Here is a 21600-nt window from a genome sequence, read left to right as displayed (position 1 = left end):
AAATTGTCAAAGATGAGATCACTGAATTTATATATATATATATATATATATATATACGATCAAAGGGAGAGCCACATGTGAAAGCACCCACGTGATTTACCAACTGACCTGCCTGCACTGTGATGCTTTCTATGTGGGAATGACCAGCAACAAACTGTCCATTCGCATGAATGGACACAGGCAGACAGTGTTTGTTGGTAATGAGGATCACCCTGTGGCTAAAAATGCCTTGATGCACGGCCAGCACATCTTGGCACAGTGTTACGCCGTCCGAGTTATCTGGATACTTCCCACCAACACCAACCTATCCGAACTCCGGAGATGGGAACTCGCCCTTCAGTATATCCTCTCTTCTCGATATCCGCCAGGCCTCAACCTCCGCTAATTTCAAGTTGCCGCCACTCATACCTCACCTGTCTTTCAACAACTTCTTTGCCTCTGTACTTCCGCCTCGACTGACATCTCTGCCCTTACTCTTTGCCTTTAAATATGTCTGCTTGTGTCTGTGTATGTGCGGATGGATATGTGTGTGTGTGTGTGTGTGTGTGTGTGTGTGTGTGTGTGTGTGCGAGTGTACACCTGTCCTTTTTTTCCCCTAAGGGAAGTCTTTCCGCTCCCGGGATTGGAATGACTCCTTACCCTCTCCCTTAAAACCCACATCCTTTCATTTTTCCCTCTCCTTCCTTCCTTCCTGACGAAGCAACTGCCAGTTGCGAAAGCTTGTAATTCTGTGTGTGTGTTTGTGTGTTTTGTTCATGTGCCCGTCTGCCGGCGCTTTCCCGCTTGGTAAGTCTTGGAATATATATATATATATATATATATATATATATATATATATATATATATATATATATATATATATATATATATACCAGTTCCAAACAGCACAATCCATAGCCCTCACCCGCCTAATCCTTCACCTATATATCGACTCGGCCAATGAACACACCCGTCAACTCCTATCCCAAATCAAAGTCCTCAATCTTTCCTCTCCCACATCCACACCGGCTGTACATAGCATCCTCCTACAGGCCAACCGCAAATTAGAACAACATGCCACCCTCCACCTCAAAAAACTATCCAATCTCCTGGTTTCCCACCTCCGGAAAGGCAACTCACTCACCCTCCACAACCTTTCCAACAAACCTCAACCTCCTCTCATTGCACACAGACCCAGTCTCTCCCATCTACTCAATCTCCCACTTCCAGCTCCACTCCCCCCAACACCTCAAAATTCTAGTCAACACAATCTGGAACCACAACACCCCAATTCAGCAATTCAGTAGTTAACCTTTCCTCCAAACCCCTCTCCCAATCCGAAACCTCTGTCCTATCCAAAGGCCTCACCTTCAGCCCCACTCCCAGGTTCAACCAAACTGCCCTTGTCAAGGATTTACTGTCCTACACTCGTAGTCTCTGCTGGAAATATCACTTTGCCACGAAGAAAAACAATCCTGATCCCACTCCTAATGATCCAACTCCCCAAGACACTATCCAAATTGAACCCTGCCTCAACAGTTCCGTCCTCCATCACAGCGGGACCCACCTCCTCTTCCTCAAAATCACCCTCTCCAAACCTTCCAGGAATTTCTCACTTCCAGCCTTGCCTCTCAATCTTTCTTGAAAAACCTTAATCCTACTCCCAACATCACCACAGCCGAATCCCAGGCTATCCGTGATCTGAAAGCTGACCGATCCATCATCATTCTTCCGGCTGACAAGGGTTCCACGACTGTGATACTTGATCGTCGGGAGTATGTGGCTGAGGGACTGCGTCAGCTTTCAGACAACTCTACATACAAAGTTTGCCGAAGTAATCCCATTCCTGATGTCCAGGCGGAGCTTCAAGGAATCCTCAGAACCTTAGGCCCCCTACAAAACCTTTCACCTGACTCCATCAAACTCCTCACCCCACCGTCACCTCGCACTCCTACCTTCTACCTACTTCCTAAAATTCACAAACCCAAACATCCTGGCCGCCCCATTGTAGCTGGTTACCAAGCCCCCACAGAACGTATCTGTGCCTACGTAGATCAAAACCTTCAACCCATTACATGCAGTCTCCCATCCTTCATCAAAGACACCAACCACTTTCTCGAACGCCTGGAATCCGTACCCAGTCTGTTACCCCCAGAAACCATCCTGGTAACCATTGATGCCACTTCCCTATACACAAATATCCCGCACGTCCAGGGCCTCGCTGCAATGGAGCACTTCCTTTCACGCCGATCACCTGCCACCCTACCTAAAACCTCTTTCCTCGTCACCTTAGCCAGCTTCATCCTGACCCGCAACTTCTTCACTTTTGAAGGCCAGACATACCAACAATTAAAGGGAACAGCCATGGGTACCAGGATGGCCCCCTCGTATGCCAACCTATTTATGGGTCGCTTAGAGGAAGCCTTCTTGGTTACCCCAGCCTGCCAACCCAAAGTTTGGTACAGATTTATTGACGACATCTTCATGATCTGGACTCACAGTGAAGAACAACTCCAGAATTTCCTCTCCAACCTCAACTCCTTTGGTTCCATCAGATTCACCTGGTCCTACTCCAAATCCCATGCCACTTTCCTAGACGTTGACCTCCATCTGTCCAATGGCCAGCTGCACACATCCGTCCACATCAAACCCACCAACAAGCAACAGTACCTCCATTATGACAGCTGCCACCCATTCCATATCAAACGGTCCCTTCCCTACAGCCTAGGCCTTCGTGGACTGCCTGAATCCCTCGACCATTACACCAACAACCTGAAAACAGCTTTCGCATCCCGCAACTACCCTCCCAACCTGGTACAGAAGCAGATAACCAGAGCCACTTCCTCATCCCCTCAAACCCAGAACCTCTCACAGAAGAACCCCAAAAGTGCCCCACTTGTAACAGAATACTTCCCGGGACTGGATCAGACCTTGAATGTGGCTCTCCAGCAGGGATACGACTTCCTAAAATCCTGCTCCGAAATGAGATCCATCCTTCATGAAATCCTCCCCACTCCACCAAGAGTGTCTTTCCGCCGTCCACCTAACCTTCGTAACCTCTTGGTTCATCCCTATGAAATCCCCAAACCACCTCCCCTACCCTCTGGCTCCTACCCTTGCAACCGCCCCCGGTGTAAAACCTGTCCTATGCACCCTCCCACCACCACCTACTCCAGTCCTGTAACCCGGAAGGTGTACACGATCAAAGGGAGAGCCACATGTGAAAGCACCCACGTGATTTACCAACTGACCTGCCTGCACTGTGATGCTTTCTATGTGGGAATGACCAGCAACAAACTGTCCATTCGCATGAATGGACACAGGCAGACAGTGTTTGTTGGTAATGAGGATCACCCTGTGGCTAAACATGCCTTGATGCACGGCCAGCACATCTTGGCACAGTGTTACGCCGTCCGAGTTATCTGGATACTTCCCACCAACACCAACCTATCCGAACTCCGGAGATGGGAACTCGCCCTTCAGTATATCCTCTCTTCTCGATATCCGCCAGGCCTCAACCTCCGCTAATTTCAAGTTGCCGCCACTCATACCTCACCTGTCTTTCAACAACTTCTTTGCCTCTGTACTTCCGCCTCGACTGAAATCTCTGCCCTTACTCTTTGCCTTTAAATATGTCTGCTTGTGTCTGTGTATGTGCGGATGGATATGTGTGTGTGTGTGTGTGTGTGTGTGTGTGTGCGAGTGTACACCTGTCCTTTTTTTCCCCTAAGGGAAGTCTTTCCGCTCCCGGGATTGGAATGACTCCTTACCCTCTCCCTTAAAACCCACATCCTTTCATTTTTCCCTCTCCTTCCTTCCTTCCTGACGAAGCAACTGCCAGTTGCGAAAGCTCGTAATTCTGTGTGTGTGTTTGTGTGTTTTGTTCATGTGCCTGTCTGCTGGCGCTTTCCCGCTTGGTAAGTCTTGGAATCTTTGTTTTTAATATATTTTTCCCATGTGGACTGGCGCTTGTTGAAAGCAGTTTTGTTCAACAGGTGGAAACAGTAGACAGAAAATTCACAGAAAATGTAAAATTAAGTAACAACAGAATGAGCATCCTTTAAAGTAGTTTTTCGGTTTTGTGTAAAAAGGTTGAGGAATTGTCTAATGATGTAGTTGGTAGAAATCTTGTTAACAATGTAGGTACCCCTTTTTGCAACATTCTGGTGAAAAACTTTTCAGGTGGAGGTAGTGTACATTCTGTAGATTTTCTGCAGCATTGTAAAGATAATTTTGTGTCTAATATGACTGATACTATGAAAATCAAGTTTGTTAAGAAGTTTCTGGAAGGTGAAGTATTATATTTATAAATGATCTCCCTCTCTCTACGGAATACTGTAGATTCACCATTTTTGCGGATGACACTACACTACTTATTGATAATTCAGTAGATCAACTTGAGGTAACTGTAAATAAGGTTTTAAATGGAACGGTGAACTGGTTCAACATTAATGGTCTTTCTTTAAATTACTGTAAAACAAACTACTTTCAGTTCCACAAAACATCCAAAGATGAGTAAATAGTAGTAAAAATAGGTGAGCAGACAATAACCAGGGTAGATTCCTCAAAATACCTAGGCTTGCATATTGATAACAAACCACATCGTGGATCTATGCAAAAGACTAAGTTCAGCAACATATGCATTGTGCATTGTTTCGTCTTATTGAAATATGGAAACCATGAAGTCAGCATATTATGGTTACTTTCATGCAATTATGGCATTTGGAATTATATTTTGGGGAAATCAGACACTTGCTAAAAAAGTACTGTGTGTACAAAAAGGAGCCATAAGGATCATGTGTGGAGTCCATCCTAGAGCCACATGCAGGAATCTTTTTAAGAAGCTTGAAATACTTACTTCCAGGGCGCAATGTATATTATCGTTGGTGTGCTTCAAAAGAAAAGAAAAATCCATCTTTAAGCTGAATAGTGCATATCACAGTCACAATACTAGAAGGAAACATGATATCCACTATGAACAGCCAAATCTAAGTATGGTGCAGAAAGGAGTCCATTTCAGTGGGTGTAAGGTTTTTAATGCTCTCCCTTCAAGAATTAAGTTTTTGGTAGATGATGATCTCTTGTTTAAAAAAAACCTTAAGGCAGTTCCTATTGCAAGGATCATTTTATACAATAGAAGAGTTCCTTAACTACAGTGTTTAACATATATTGCAAATGTTTGCCCAAATTTGTATTTGTAATACTGAATATTTGTATTGTAAACATATATTTTGCAATATTTATTTCTCTGCAACACTTATTATTTTGTAATCTTCACCTATCTCTAAAATGTATCTTTTGTAGTGGGACCTAAGTTACTGTTTACTTTTTTTTGTTTTGTAATCTCTATCTATCTCTAAAATGTATTTTTTGTAGTGGGACCTAAGTTATTGTTTACTGTTTTTGTTTTGTTTTATGTATTACCATAAATTCTGGCCAAAAGCTTGTAAAATTGACACGTTCCATATCCTGTGATAGTGTCACAACATGGATCACCGGAACAAGAGATAAATACATAAAAAAATAAATAAATAAGCTGGGCAAATCAGTATACCAATGATGACACAAGCTATGTATATTTTGATGGAGGATTTTCAGATAAATTTTGGTTAGAGACTGAACAAGCTACAATAAATAGTGATTTTCTCAATGGACTAAATTACAAAGAAGGGCATATTAGTATGAAACAGTTTTGCAAAAATCAGCTTAAAAAATTGGCGCATTCAAGGAAACCTGTTGATGAACTCACCCAGATTGATGGTTTAAAAAGGAGGTTACTGGATGATGTACAGTGGACATAGTATATGGGCCAGATGACACAGCAGATCAGTTTTTGACATATGTGCATAAATTAGGTAGAATTTTGGAAAAAAAAACAGGGAAATACCGCTACAACAGACACACAAATTTTGAAAGAGGTAGTAACCAAAATTGGCACTGTAATAATCACAACAGGCGAGAACATTGTAACCACAATGATAAAAATTATCACCAGAAGGAACATAATAGAGTAGATGGTAACAATTTTCATCATGGAGAGCAACATGGTAATAGTCGGAACAGAAACTGGAATAGAAACCCAAGAAAGGAGGATGGGATATTAATTTAGGAAACAAAAATCTAGCCTTGACCCCATTGTCAATCCGCAATTTAGGGCCTCGTGAAACAAATAACAGATGGACCAGAAATTACACAAATACCGACACACAAGAAAAACACTCTAGTGTAGCAATCAGTAGTTACTTGATGTGTACTATTCTGTCAATATGATATCTGTTGTGAAAGAAGATTGTTCATCAAATAACAGATGGACCAGGAATTGCACATATACTGACACACAAGAAAAACACTCTAGTGTAGCAATCAGTACTTACTTTAAAGATGTGTAGTGTTCTGTTAATACGATATCTGTTGAGAAAGAAATTTGTTCACCAGGTATGGCAAAATATACAAATAAGGTAAGTGGGCTAGCAGAAATTGAAAAGGACGATACAGAAGAAATCAATTTATCAGAATTCTATCACTTGGTAGAGACTTTTCATTTGTCAGCTACTGATTTTTGTGATGATTTTGGAATTCAGAAACTAATACCAGAACCAGGTAAGAAAAATATGGATACTGTATTAATGAACAGCAAAACTGAGAACTTAAACAATAATGAAACAGTGAATGATGATTAGTTATTTATGTGATGATACTGATGATGTTCATGGTTTTTTTAATGCAATAAATTGAAGGTAAGTGGTGATGAGAATAGTAATGAGGAAGAAAAGTATTTTGTTTGTTTTAAAGAAGAATTGGAGGCATTAGGCATTAGTAAGGAAATGTATAGTGGTGGCTATAATGCTGTAGAGATTTCCAAAGAGACTTTTAAAGGATTGAGGGACATTAATCACAGTATCACAGCAAACAAAATTCTTGATTTATTTACTAATAAGGAGGCAAGCATAGATGACCAATCTAATTTATTTACCAGTTATGACAGTGACAGTAAGCTTCTTAATCTTATGAACGAGAATGAATCATTTTTATATAATATGTGTTTAAACAGTGATGCTATTGAGAGAGATGAAAGCATTACAATCATGATAAAAAAACCTGTGTTGAACTTTGTATCCAGAGTGGTGGCAAAAATTAAACATGTGGTTGTAAAACAACTTAGACTTATGACCATAGATATTAAGCCCCATAGTGCTCAGAGCCATTTTGTAAAACAACTTAAAGACAAGTACTACAGTGTTGATCTAAATGAAACGGTTAAGTACTTATGGATTGATGAAATTCTCAGTGACATTGATAATAACGTCAATGTTAATTTAACGAAAGTGTGTCAAGGCAATGAAAATTGTAAAAATAATAATGATTTTAGAGGCTTTAGTTTTGAAGAGATAAAAAATGACCTGTCATATGAGGATATCAAGACTGATAAATGTACTGAAGTTTGTTGTCCGTTCATTAAGGTCAGAATAGGACCATGGGACGGCAGGTGTTTTGACACAAGCAGCCAAATTTCAGGAGTGTCTGACTCGTTAAGTAAAAAAATTAAAACATGATGAAGACTATGTAGAATTAACTGTAATTGGAGTGTAGATTAAAGGTGAAACTGGGAAACATTGTAAATTCAGGATTTAATTACTTTTGCAATTGATGTTTAATAATTCAAGATCTCTGTGAATATCTTATCCTTTGCATGACATGGATAGTTAGTGTGAATGCAGGTTTTGATTGGGGAGGATATAAGCTGATAATCAATGCACCTGATAGAGATTGTATTTGTACTGATTTTATAAAGTCAACTATATGAGGAGGATAAAATAAATAGCATCAATGTTTAAAAGACAGTGGATTTCTAGTTAAAGATATTCCAGGATTAGACACAGATGAAGCTGAATTTAACACAGATTTCAGAAGGAAAAGGGTTAACTGAAAATCAGAAATGGGCATTGGAATCTTTGTTATGGGGGTATAGTGATGTGTTTAGTAGTGTTCCAGAGGTAGAGTGAGAGGATATCAGTGTACATTGCAGCTAAAACCACATCAACCATTTTTTATAAAACCTTACTGTGTACCTATAGCTAAGAGAGCTGCACTTGAGAAAGAGTTGCATAAGATGGACGTGTGTAATATCAAGAGAGGTGTTAGCTCATAGAACAACCCATCAGTCATTGTTTCCAAAAGAGATGGTGCAGTGAGATTATTTCTCTATTCTAGGTACTTGGAGAAGTATTTGTGCAGAAAAACAGATCACTTTGAAAACACTGATGAACTTTTACATAAATATCAAAACATTCAGATTATGTCTAGTTGGGATTTAACTTCTGGATTTCATGAGATACCTTTAGGTCCAGAATCACGTAAATATACTGCCTTTCATTACAGTGATAGATATTACCAATACTGTGTAGTTCCTTTTGGTTGGACTCATCTGTAGCTGAGTTCATAAGAACATTAGAATATGTACTTGGCCAGGATATGTTAGGAAAACACTCTAGTTTGTGTTAGTGTTATACTTGGATCAAAAAGAATGTAAGACAAGGATATACTTTTTCGCCCTGTTGTTCAATGTATACACCTAAGAACCAGTAATGGAAATAAAAGAAAGGTCCAGGAGTGGAATTTTGCTAACTGAACCAAGTTGGGAAGAACATTTGGAATTGTTGAAGCAGGTAGGTGAAAAATTTAGGCAAGAAGGTATGAGTCTGAAACTCGAAAAATGTAAATTTGCTGTCCCTGAACTAAAAGTTTTAGGTCATGTAATTACTGGGGAAGAAATCTTGGCAGATCATGATAAAACTAAAGCAATCTCAGATTTTTCAGCACCACATAGTAAAAAGCAATTGAAGTCTTTTATGGTTTATGTGGATTTTATCAAAAATTTGTGAGTGGACAAAGTTTGCATACATTCTGTTCATTTTCTTATTTTAGATTTTTGGTTGACCCGAGTTCAGTTAACTGGAGTTGTATTGTACTGTGTGAAATAGGCGCTGTCTAGTTTTACAAATTACATGTGCTCTCTTCTGGAAAGTGCTCTGGATGAACTGCCAGTAAGTGAAAAAAATTTTGAGCTTCAGCCATACAACCCGTAAGACTCACCAGCAACTAATACATCCAATCTTGTTGTGAAAGCCTTCATTGTTTGCACAAAATGTATGTTACATAGAATGAAGGTATGTTTGTTATGAAGAATACTTAAGTGACACAGCTGCTATGGAAACAGTGAATTACACAATGTAAAATATTCCACAGAAACTTCAAAAATGAAAAGTACCTGAAAATGAAAATTCTAGAAAGGCACATGAGAATGAAAATATTAACATCAAATTTATAAAAACTTAAAGAAAAAGAAAATATAGGAAAATTAAAAAGAACATTGGACAAAAGAGAAGCAGCTGCGTGAATATCAAGGGCTAAGATGGCAAGCCGGTACAAGAAGGGAAAGCTGAAAGGTGGAAGGAACTGAATGAAGAGCTGTAAAAGGGAAATGAACTTGATGACAGTATTGTAGAAAGCTAAGAAGAAGTAAATGCAGATGAGATGGAAGATGCGATACTGCGAGATGAACCTAATAGAGCACTGAAATGCCTAAGTCGAAACAAGATCCCTGGAGTAGACAACAGTCGCCCAGAATTATTGAGATCCTTGGGAAAACCAGCCATGATAAAACTATTTCACACAGTATGCAGGGTATATGAGACAGGCAAAACATCTTCAGATATAAAGAAGAATGCAGTAATTTCTATTCCAAAGAAGTCAGGTGCTGACAGATATGAGTATTACTGAACTATCAGTTTACTAAGTCATGGCTGCAAAATACTGACATAAATTATTCACAGGAGAAGAGATGTACTGGTCATCCTTGGAGAGGATCAGTTTTGGTTTCAGAGAAATTTTGGAACAGACTCTATGTCTTATCTTAGAAGAAAGGCAAATCCACTTTTATAGTATTTGTAGATTTAGAGAAAGCTTCTGGCAGTGTTGACTGGAATGAACTCTAAAATTCTGAATGAAGCCACGATACAGTACAGGGAAAGAAAGGTCATCCAAAATTCATCCAGAAAACAGACTGCAATTATAAGAGATTAACAAGTGAGTGAGGGAAGATTGCATCTTACCCAGAAGTTTTTCCCTATGTACACTGAGCAAACAGTGAAGGACTGTAAGGAGAAATCTGGAAAAGGAATCAAAGTTTATGGAGCAAAAATACAAACCTTTGAGTTTGCAGATGGGATTGGAATTCTATTGGAGACACCACATGACTCGTTAGAGCAGCTGAATGGAGTGAATAGTGTCTTGAAACAAGATAGTAAGATTAATATTAACAAAAGAAGAACCAACATAATGGAATGCAGTCACATTATATAAGATGATAATGAGAGAATTTGATTGGGAAAATAGACAATAAAAGTGGTATATGAGTTTTGCTATTTGGGCAGCAAAATAACTGTTGGTGGCCATAGTAGAGAAGATATATAATGCATATTTGCAATACCAAGAAAAAGATTTCTGAAAAAGTAAATTGTTAACATTTAATTTAAATGGAATTGATAGGAAGTCTTTTAGAGGGAATTTGTGTAGCGTGTAGGGTTGTACAGAATGAAACATGGATGATAAACAGTTCAGACAAGAAGAGAACAGAAGCTTTTGAAATGTGTTGTTATAGGTTACAGAAGAATACTGACAATTAGGGGATAGATTTAGTAACTAATGAGGAGGTACATAGCACAATCTGACCAAAAGAAGGGATGAGTTGGTAAGACATAGCCTGAGGCATCAAGGGCTCATCAGTTTGGTAATGGAAGGAAGTAGGGGAGAGGAATTGTAGATGGGGGCCAAGGGTTGAATAAAGTAAGTAGGGTCAACTACATACAGGTTGTTGTAGCCGTGAAGAGATGAAAAGGCCTGCACAGAACAGACTAGCATGGGAAGCTAAATCATGACTCCATGGACTCACAGCAAAAAGAACAGCTCTGGTGAAAAACTCAAGTACAATAGCTGAGCAACAATAATAACCACCTTTTTTATGTATCTACCCATACTTTGACTCTTTATTTGTATGGTTATTGATTGATTGTCATCATTTTACATTTTATTCTTTGTTTTCATTTAACAGATAGAAATATTACATCAGTGGGTATACCTTGCACTCTGTAAAAGTGAAGTATGCAGTGGTAGCCACGAACCTACTATGCTGTCATAGCAGGAGGAGAGGTGATACTACTATGTGGCACGTCCCAGGTGGCAGATGGGGAAGTCCTCACCGGTTTACCGGCGGACTTGAGTGACATAAAATAGCCCTCGCGGACCAAACACACCCTCTGTGGTTAACAACCGTAGTTGTAAATCGGAGCTTGCTCCAACTAAGGTTGACAACCTTCAAAAGTCAAAAATGGAAAGGTCTTTTAGGAAAAAAATTCCACCGTCCTGCTCAAAAAGGCAGGTAAAGGTTACATCGGATTCGGTGGGTAGTCAACTAGAAGACAGCAACGAATCGGAGCGTTTGCAACCATCAAAATGCACACTAAAACACAAAAAGAAGATTAAACATGAGCAAATAAATTATATAGCAACACACAACATAACTACTTCAGACCGGAAAACTCAAGGAGCTCACAGATGAACTAAATAAACAAAGAATTTTAATAACAGGGATCCAAGAAATGAGAAACACCACAGAGGACCAATTCGAACCACAAGGATATAGAATTTATAATGGGAAACCAGCACTGAGGGCAATGAAACAATGTCCCCAGTTTGGAACAGGGTTTTTAGTAAACATAAAAATGATATGAAACAAGGCCCCCGGAGTAGACAACATTCCATTGGAACTACTAACAGCCTTGGGAGATCCAGTCCTGACAAAACTCTACCATCTGGTGAGCAGGATGTATGAAACAGGCGAAATACCCTCAGACTTCAAAAAGAATATAATAATTCCAATCCCAAAGAAAGCAGGTGTTGACAGATGTGAAAATTACCGAATAATCAGTTTAATAAGCCACAGCTGCAAAATACTAACATGAATTCTTTACAGACAAATGGGAAAACTGGTAGAAGCCGACCTTGGGGAAGATCAGTTTGGATTCCGTAGAAATACTGGAACACGTGAGGCAATACTGACCTTACGACTTATCTTAGAAGAAAGATTAAGGAAAGGTAAACCTACGTTTCTAGCATTTGTAGACTTAGATAAAGCTTTTGACAATATTGACTGGAATACTCTCTTTCAAATTTGAAAGGTGGGAGGGGTAAAATACAGAGAGCGAAAGGCTATTTACAGTTTGTACAGAAACCAGATGGCAGTTATAAGAGTCGATGGACATGAAAGGGAAGCAGTGGTTGGGAAAGGAGTGAGACAGGGTTGTAGCCTCTCCGTGATGTTATTCAATCTGTATATTGAGCAAGCAGTAAAGGAAAAAAAAGAAAAATTCGGAGTAAGTATTAAAATTTATGGAGAAGAAGTAAAAACTTTGAGGTTCGCCAATGACATTGTAATTTTGTCAGAGACAGCAAAGGACTTGAAAGAGCAGTTGAACAGAATGGACAGTGTCTTGAAAGGAGGATATAAGATGAACATCAACAAAAGCAAAACGAGGAAAATGGAATGTAGTCGAATTAAGTCAGGTGATGCTGAGGGAATTAGATTAGAAAATGAGACACTTAAAGTAGGAGTTTTGCTATTTGGGGAGCAAAATAACTGATGATGGTCGAAGTTGAGAGCATATAAAATGTAGACTGGCAATGGCAAGGAACGTGTTCCTGAGGAAGAGAAATTTGTTAACATCGAGTATTGATTCAAGTGTCACAAAGTCGTTTCTGAAAGTATTTGTATGGAGTGTAGCCATGTATGGAAGTGAAACATGGATGATAAATAGTTTGGACAAGAAGAGAATAGAAGCTTTTGAAATGTGGTGCTACACAAGAATGCTGAAGATTAGATGGGAGGGATAAAATACAGGGAGGAACTAATGAGGAAGTATTGAACAGGATTGGGGGGGAAGAGAAGTTTGTGGCACAACTTGACCAGAAGAAGGGATCGGTTGGTAGAACATGTTCTGAGACATCAAGGGATCACCAATTTAGTATTGGAGGGTAGCGTGGAGGGTAAATATCGTAGAGGGAGACCAAGAGATGAATACACTAAACAGATTCAGGGTGATGTAGGTTGCAGTAGGTACTGGGAGATGAAGAAGCTTGCACAAGATAGAGTAGCATGGAGAGCTGCATCAAACCAGTCTCAGGAGTGAAGACGACAACAACAAAAATAATACATTCAGTAACAGATTTCCAAGCATTATCACCAAGAATTGTGACTCTAAGCTTTAATACAATGAATAAAACCTACACAATAATAAATGCTCATGCCCCAACAAATGAAAAAATTGTCTAACAAAAACAAAGGAAGAGGTAGATAAATTTTGGGACCTTCTAGAACAAACTGTGAACAGAGTTAATAAAAAGAATGTAAAAATCTTATTGGGAGATTTCAATGCTCAGTTGGGAAAAGAAAGGAAATATAAAGATATAATTGGAAAATAGAGTCCACATAAATTTACGAACAAAAATGGTCAAAGACTTGTAGAACTCTGCAGAGAACACAACCTTATATCTAAATCAACATACCTTAAGAGGAAGCCAAGTAAACTTAAAACATGGAAACATCCAGACTGGAGGAAGGAGGAGTGGCAGCTAGACTATGTCTGTATGGACAAAAATTTTCATAAGGAGATCCACAATGTTAAAGTACTGAGAGGAGTAGACACAGGCTCAGACCATTATATAGTTAAAATTAAAATCAAATTCACTCTGTTAAAGAAGAGGACCGGAAAAACAAATAAAATAAAAAGGAGGTTTGACCCACATCAGCTAATTAAAAATAATAAATACCAACAAATAACACAAACCATCAAATTAACAGATGATCTAAAACAACTAGTGCCTAACCTTAAAAAAGAAGCAGAGAACCTGCTCCCTTGAACTCACTAAGTAAACATGCATGGTGGACATCAGAATGTGACAAATTCCATGAAGATAGACACCAAGCATGGTTAAAGTTTCAAACACATAAAACTGAAGGAAATGTCATCAACCTAAAAAATGAAAGAAAAAATTCACACAAACTATTATAAGAATCAAGAGAGGATTCCATAAAGATATTATAAACTCTATAGAAGGTAATTATCATAAAACCAACTCCAGGAACTACTATAAAATCTTTGGGAAACAACTACAACAATATGAGGCCCCTACACTAATACTGAAAGATGAAGATGGAAGAATGACACACAGTAACAAGAAAAATGCAGAAATCATGGCAAAAGCATTTAACAAACTTCTGAATTGCGAGGAACCCAAAGAACCCTTACAAATCAACATAATTACCCCAATAAAAACCAAACCCAACAAACTAGACCCTCCAACTTTCCACGAAGTAGAAAAAATTCTTAAAGAACAAAAAAATTATAAAGCATTGGAGAAGATCAGGTTTTTGTTGAAATGTGGAAATATGCAAGTGACACAGTCAGCACCTCCTTAAACATGGCTCTAACAAAAATTTGGGTAACAGAACGATTCCCCAAACATTGGACCACAGCTATCATCCACCCACTACACAAAATGGGAGATATGAGCAACCCAGACAACTACAGAGGAATCTCTCTCCTAGATTGCACATACAAAATTCTATACAAGATCCTATATGAAAAAATCAAGGAGCAATTAGAACAGGAGTTAGGAGAATATTAGGGAGGTTTCAGACCATGGAGAAGCTGTGCAGAGCACATAATTAGTTTAAAATTGATTATGGCATACTACAAGAAACGGAACAAACCTCTGGCAATAACATTTGTAGATTTTAAGAAGGCATATGACTGCCTCCACAGACCTTCAGTATCAAAAATTTTAAGAAATCTAGGACTCCATCCAAAACTAATTAAAATAATACAACTCACTCTAACCAACACCAAATCAGAAGTGAAGTTTAGAGAAGAAATTTCGGAACCATTCCTCATAAAAACAGGCTTAAGACAAGGTGATTGCCTATCACCATTACTGTTCAACTGTGCACTGGAATACATAATGAGAGAATGGTACAAGGAAAATACAAAGATGATAAGAATTGGAAGTGCAAAAGATGATATTAGCTTAAACTGCTTGGGATTCGCTGATGATCTTGCTCTCCTAGCCAACACCGTTCAAGAAGCCATGCAACAAGTGAAATCACTAAGAGAAATAGCAGAGAAAGTAGGCCTTAGAATATCATTTGAAAAAACGGAGATTATGCTAACTGATCCACCACTTGCAAACAAAATTACAATAGGAGAACAGGAAATCAAAATTGTTGATAAATTTAAATATTTAGGTGAAATAATAACATACAATCTAAAAGAGAAGCCATCATGGCAGAATAGAATAAAAAAACTGAACTACGCAAATTACATTACCAAGAATATATACAACAAAAAAGTCTATCTATAGATGCAAAATTAAAACACTATAAAACAGTTACACAACCAGAAATAACGTAATCAGCTGAAACTATCTCCAAAACAACTAATACAGCAGAAATTGACAGAATACTAAAAGTAGAAAGAAGAATAATTAGGACATGTATAAATAAAAAGTATAAAATAAATGGACATTGGAGAATAGCATCAAATGAAACAGTATATAAGAAAATAGAACCAGTCATGAGCACAATCAGGAAGAAACGCATCTCATTCTTTGGACATCTGATGAGAACTCGAGAAAACAGAATTAGTAAAGAAAAGAATACAAAAATTGTGGAATAGCAAGAGCAACATAAAATGGATCACAGAAATTAAGTAAGATATAAAAGAACTCCAAATTACAGTAGATGACCTAAAAAAGAAGACAGAGAGAACCAGAATACTGCAAGACCTGCAAACCAGACTACAAATGAAAATCAATAAAAGGAGTACAGGAAGAGTGGTCTCAGATGAAGAAAGAAAGAAAATATCTGAAAGAATGAAGAAATATTGGACAGGCAGAAGAGCAAAACACCTTTCATATAAGAACAGACTCTAATAATTATATTACCTAAATATCATATTAAGTTGTATCCCTGTCTAACAACTTGTTTACAGCTTTCTATTTTTGACTAGAGTGGTCCAATGAAGGCTATAAAATAAATAATAATAATAGTAATAAAAATGCAGTGGTAAATAAACAGTATTAAAATAAAGAAAAACACACATAGGATATACAAAAAACAATAAGAGTAAGAGTGTAAACTGGTACACCTCTCCTTATGGCAACTCATTAAGCAGACTTTTGTATCTTATTGGCATGCTTCATTCCTTACATTTATTTGCTATTATTTTATTTCTTACCTGTCATCTCCCACAATTAAAACTGGTAACTTGTAATTAAATGATAGTCTCGTCAGTTTGTTCTTCTTTGCTGATACAACTGGCTGGACACAGATTGGTTTATATTTGTTGACATTCAAATCAAAAACGTGGACTTTACCATCATTAGTGACTGCAGCAAGAACAGTGCTTGAATAAGGCGCCCACTCAACATCTCCAACAGGTGATCCCAAATCAAAAACAAATAATGGATCACTGAAATGAAGAAATCGCATAAGCTCATAAATAGCAGATAAGGTACAGGGTGTATCAAAAATGACCGGTATATTTGAAACGGCAATACAAACTAAACGAGCAGCGATAGAAATACACTGTTTTGTTGCAATATGCTTGGGACAACAGTACATTTTCAGGCGGACAAACTTTCGAAATTACAGTAGTTACAATTTTCAACAACAGATGGCGCTGCAAGTGATGTGAAAGATATAGAAGACAACTCAGTCTGTGGGTGTGCCATTCTGTATGTCGTCTTTCTGCTGTAAGCGTGTGCTGTTCACAACGTGCAAGTGTGCTGTGGACAACATGGTTTATTCCTTAGAACAGAGGATTTTTCTGGTGTTGGAATTCCACCACCTAGAACACAGTGTTGTTGCAACAAGACGAAGTTTTCAACAGAGGTTTAATGTAACCAAAGGACCGAAAAGCGATACAATAAAGGATCTGTTTGAAAAATTTCAACGGACTGGGAACGTGATGGATGAACGTGCTGGAAAGGTAGGGCGACCGCGTACGGCAACCACAGAGGGCAACGCGCAGCTGGTGCAGCAGGTGATCCAACAGCGGCCTCGAGTTTCCATTCGCCATGTTGCAGCTGCAGTCCAAATGATGCCAACGTCCACGTATCGTCTCATGTGCCAGAGTTTACACCTCTATCCATACAAAATTCAAACGCGGCAACCCCTCAGCGTCGCTACCATTGCTGTACGAGAGACATTCGCTAATGATATAGTGCACAGGATTGATGACAGCGATATGCATGTGGGCAGCATTTGGTTTACTGAAGAAGCTTATTTTTACCTGGATGGCTTCATCAATAAACAGAACTGGCGCACATGGGCAACCAAAAAGCCCCATGTTGCAGTCCCATCGTCCCTGCATCCTCAAAAAGTACTGGTCTGGGCCACCATTTCTTCCAAAGGAATCATTGGCCCGTTTTTCATATCCAAAACGATTACTGCATCATGCTATCTGGGCATTCTTCATGAATTTGTGGCGGTACAAACTGCCTTAGACGACACTGCGAACACCTCGTGGTTTATGCAAGATGGTGCCCGGCCACATCGCATGGCCGACGTCTTTAATTTCCTGAAAGAATATTTCGATGATCGTGTGATTGCTTTGGGCTATCCGAAACATACAGGAGGCGGCGTGGATTGGCCTCCCTATTCGCCAGACATGAACCCCTGTGACTTCTTTCTGTGGGGACACTTGAAAGACCAGGTGTACCACCAGAATCCAGAAATAATTGAACAGCTGAAGCAGTACATCTCATCTGCATGTGAAGCCATTCCGCCAGACACGTTGTCAAAGGTTTCAGGTAATTTCATTCAGAGACTACCCCATATTATTGCTACGCATGGTGGATATGTGGAAAATATCGTACTATAGAGTTTCCCAGACCACAGCGCCATCTGTTGTTGACAATTGTAACTACTGTAATTTCGAAAGTTTGTTGCCTGAAAATGTACTGTTGTCTCAAGCATATTGCAAGAAACGGTGTATTTCTATCGCTGCTCGTTTAGTTTGTATTGCCGTTTCAAATATACCGGTCATTTTTGAAACACCCTGTATATGGTAGTTAATTTTTATTTTAATCAGCTGTATCCAAAATCAATCCAAAATTTTGCTGTTAAGTTTGAACATTGTAATGTTACATATTGATAGTAACCCAAAGTCTTTACCACCTGGGTTAAGTTATGCAAATATTTATAAAATTATATTTCAGTGTATTTACATTAGGTTCATTACAATATATTCTCACAGTTTTGTTTCTTTTCTATTTTGTGTGGAGGTTACAAGATTGTCACAATGTGGAATTATACTTCTTTACTGGAACAAAGTTTTGCAGTGCTGGCCACCACAAAGTTTTAGCCGATAACCGGGAGCACAAGATGAGACATGAATTGTTAGGAGCTTCCCGACACTTTATAATAAGTAGAAAAAAAGGAAGCTTACAGTACCTGACCCCAAGTCCAAAACAAATAATGAATCACTGAAATTAAGAAGTTGCATAAGCTGATAAATTTTAGATGATGTTCATAATACTTAATTTTTTCAATTTAATCATGCTTCATTCAAACTCAATATCTTTACTGCTTGAGCTAAGTCAGGTAAATATTTATAAATTTATCTTTAATTGACAAACTGCCTATTGGCTTCTGTCTCGCGTTCTTCGGCTGATGCTCATCTAATGATTTTACTGACGTTTTGCCAGCACGAGTGGCTGGCATTGTCAAAGCTTCATCCTCCATCGCCGGTGGTGCCCACTCAACATCTCCAACAGGTGACCTCACATCTAAAACAAAATAATTAGATGAACATCGGCCGAAGAACTCGAGACAGAAGCCAATAGGCAGTTTGACAACAAGTGGCCACGAAAGCCTTAACAATTTTGTATTATCTTTAATTGTATTCACGCGTGGTTTATTTCAATATATATACACAATCTTGTTTCTTTTCTGATTCAAATGGAGGCTAAAAGATTGTGACAATGTGGCATTGTACTTTTCTGTAGACAAAAGGAGTTTAAGGCATTATTGTTGAATCAACAAATGATGTAATGTAAATGTGCAGTTTTGTTTAGAACCTCATTGAGAATGAATAAAGTTCATTAATATTACATTCTAACAGTAGTAGTAACCATCAGGCAAATATTTATACACTCTATGACAAAAAACAAATGCACCATGAAAGAATTATCCAAATGGGGCAAAAATCAGTAGATGTTATGTACATGTACAGACAAAGAAATGATTACAAATTCAGAAAAAATTGGATGATTTATTCAAGAAAAAGAGATTCACAAATTGAGCAAGTCAAATAATGTGCTGGTCTATCTCTGGCCCTCGTGCAGGCTTGACAGAGTTGTTGGATGTCCTCCTGGGGGACATCATGCCACATTATGTCTAATTGGTATGTTAGACGGTCAAAATCCTGAGTTGGTTGGGCAGCTGTACCCGTAATAGTCCAAATGTTCTCAATTGCGGAGAGCTCTGGCAAACTTGTTGGCCAAGGTAAGGTTTGGCAAGCAAGAACACATGGAGTAGAAACTATCACCGTGTGCGGTTGGACATTATCTTGCTGAAATGTAAGCCCAGGATGGATTGCCATGTACAGCAACAAAATAGGACACAGAATATCACTGATGAACCGGTGTGCTCTAAGAGTTCCATGAATGAGAACCAAGGGGGAACTGCTATGAAAAGAAATGGCACCCCAGACCATCACTCCTGCTTGTCTGGTGACATGTTGGTATCCCACGACTGTCTGGGGGATCTCCAGACATGTCTTCAGCCAGGAATCTCGCTGACTGGAACATAATTGTCATCATTGATAACTTCCACTTCAAACTGAGCACTGATGATCACTGAAGGCGTGTCTGGAGATGCCCTGGACAGTGGAGGCATACCGACCTGACTGTCGCCCAACATCAGGTCTGACAACCAGGAGTTGTGGTCTGGGGTGCACATTCTTTTCAATGCAGGATGCCTTTTCTTGTAATCTGTGGCACTCTTACAGTACAGTGGCATGTAAATGATATTCTATGCCCAATTTTGCTGCTGTTCGTGGCAAGCCATCTGGGCTTACATTTAAGCAACATAATGCCTGCCTACAGACAATGAGAATCTCTACTGCTTGTCTTCAGACTTGCCAGGAAGGTTTACAGGTCTCTCCCCAACTGAGAACATTTGGAGCACTATTGGCAGGGCCCACCATGAATCTCAGGAGTTTGAAAACCTAATGCACCAACTGGACAGAATTTGGCATGATATCCCTCAGGAGGGCATCCAACAACTCCATCAAACAATGTCAAGCCAAATAAATGCTCGCATAAGGGTCAGTGCATTATTGACTTGCTGAATTTGTGAAGGTCTTTCTTTTGAATATATCATTCAGCTTTTCTGTCATTGTAATCATTTGTTTGTCTGTACATATACGTCACATCTTTTGGACGATTCCTTCATGATGAGTTGCTTTTTGTCATAGATTATATCTATATTATAAGCACTCCGTCTTCAGGCCACGAGTAGCCTACCGGGACCATCCGACCGGTGTGTTATCCTCAGTGGAGGATGCGGATAGGAGGAGCGTGGGGCCAGCCAGCACACCGCTCTCCCGGTCGTAAGATGGTATTCTTCACCGAAGCCGCTACTATTCAGTTGAGTAGCTCCTCAATTGGCATCACGAGGCACGATTAGTAAATGGCAATGTGAGAAGATTTGTGGGGAAAAATATTAGAGAAGTCTGTGATTCTTATTTCAGGAGAATTACATAATTTGCATCCATCCTTGAACATGAACTTATTTGAAACGCACTGAAGTGAAACATTTTATTTATTGTTGCAACAGTGCAGATGGAGTACATGAAATGATTAAAATTATACATCAATAGCACAACCGGTTATGAGGTACCACGTATTGACCTATGCTCGAACACCCACATTAGTGACGTGGTGTAGCCTCAACAGTTGGCAATGCAGGCACTGACTCCGGCATTCAGTCAATCACACAGATGACGAATACTGCTCTGGGATATGTTAAGCCGTGCCTGCTCAACCTGTTCACGTAATTCTGTACGAGCTGTAGGTTGACACGTTGCACGAGTCACTTCTCAACCCATCATATCCCACATGTGCTCGATTGGAGACAAGTCAAGAGATCGTACAGGCCAAGGATGTTGCTGCATATCTTGTAGATCACACTGAGATTCTCGGGCAGTGTATGGGTGAGCATTATCCTGTTGGATAACCCATCACCTTCCTGTTGCAAGAATGGCAAAAGAATGGATCTATCAGCATTCTGCACATACGAAGTGCTGGTTAGCATCCCCTCCAGAAACACCAAAGGCGAATAAGAGTTGTGACCTATCACACCTTGGCTCACAAAACCTGGGGTGGGGCCAGTGTAACTTGGATGAATACACTCTATGAGACAGCACTCACCAGATTTCTGTCATATGCACAAAAAACCATCAACTGTGTACAGGCAGAACCTGCTTTACCACTGAAGGCAAC

General features: G+C 39.2%; 1 protein-coding gene across 2 annotated transcripts in view; it reads right to left on the bottom strand.

Annotated features, from left to right (window-relative positions):
• Positions 1-21600, bottom strand: part of LOC126273102 (dynein intermediate chain 2, ciliary) — a 305511-nt gene that overhangs the window by 6987 nt on the left and 276924 nt on the right. For both annotated transcript variants that reach the window (XM_049976536.1, XM_049976535.1), the window contains one exon: positions 16329-16562. In XM_049976536.1, the coding sequence (XP_049832493.1) occupies positions 16329-16562 (234 nt within the window). The remainder of the gene's footprint in view (positions 1-16328; positions 16563-21600) is intronic.

This window comes from Schistocerca gregaria, chromosome 5, assembly GCF_023897955.1.
Source record: "Schistocerca gregaria isolate iqSchGreg1 chromosome 5, iqSchGreg1.2, whole genome shotgun sequence".
Taxonomy (NCBI): domain Eukaryota; kingdom Metazoa; phylum Arthropoda; class Insecta; order Orthoptera; family Acrididae; genus Schistocerca; species Schistocerca gregaria.
The sequence above is the reverse complement of the archived record's forward strand: the minus strand, read 5'-3'. Positions and strand labels throughout refer to the sequence as shown.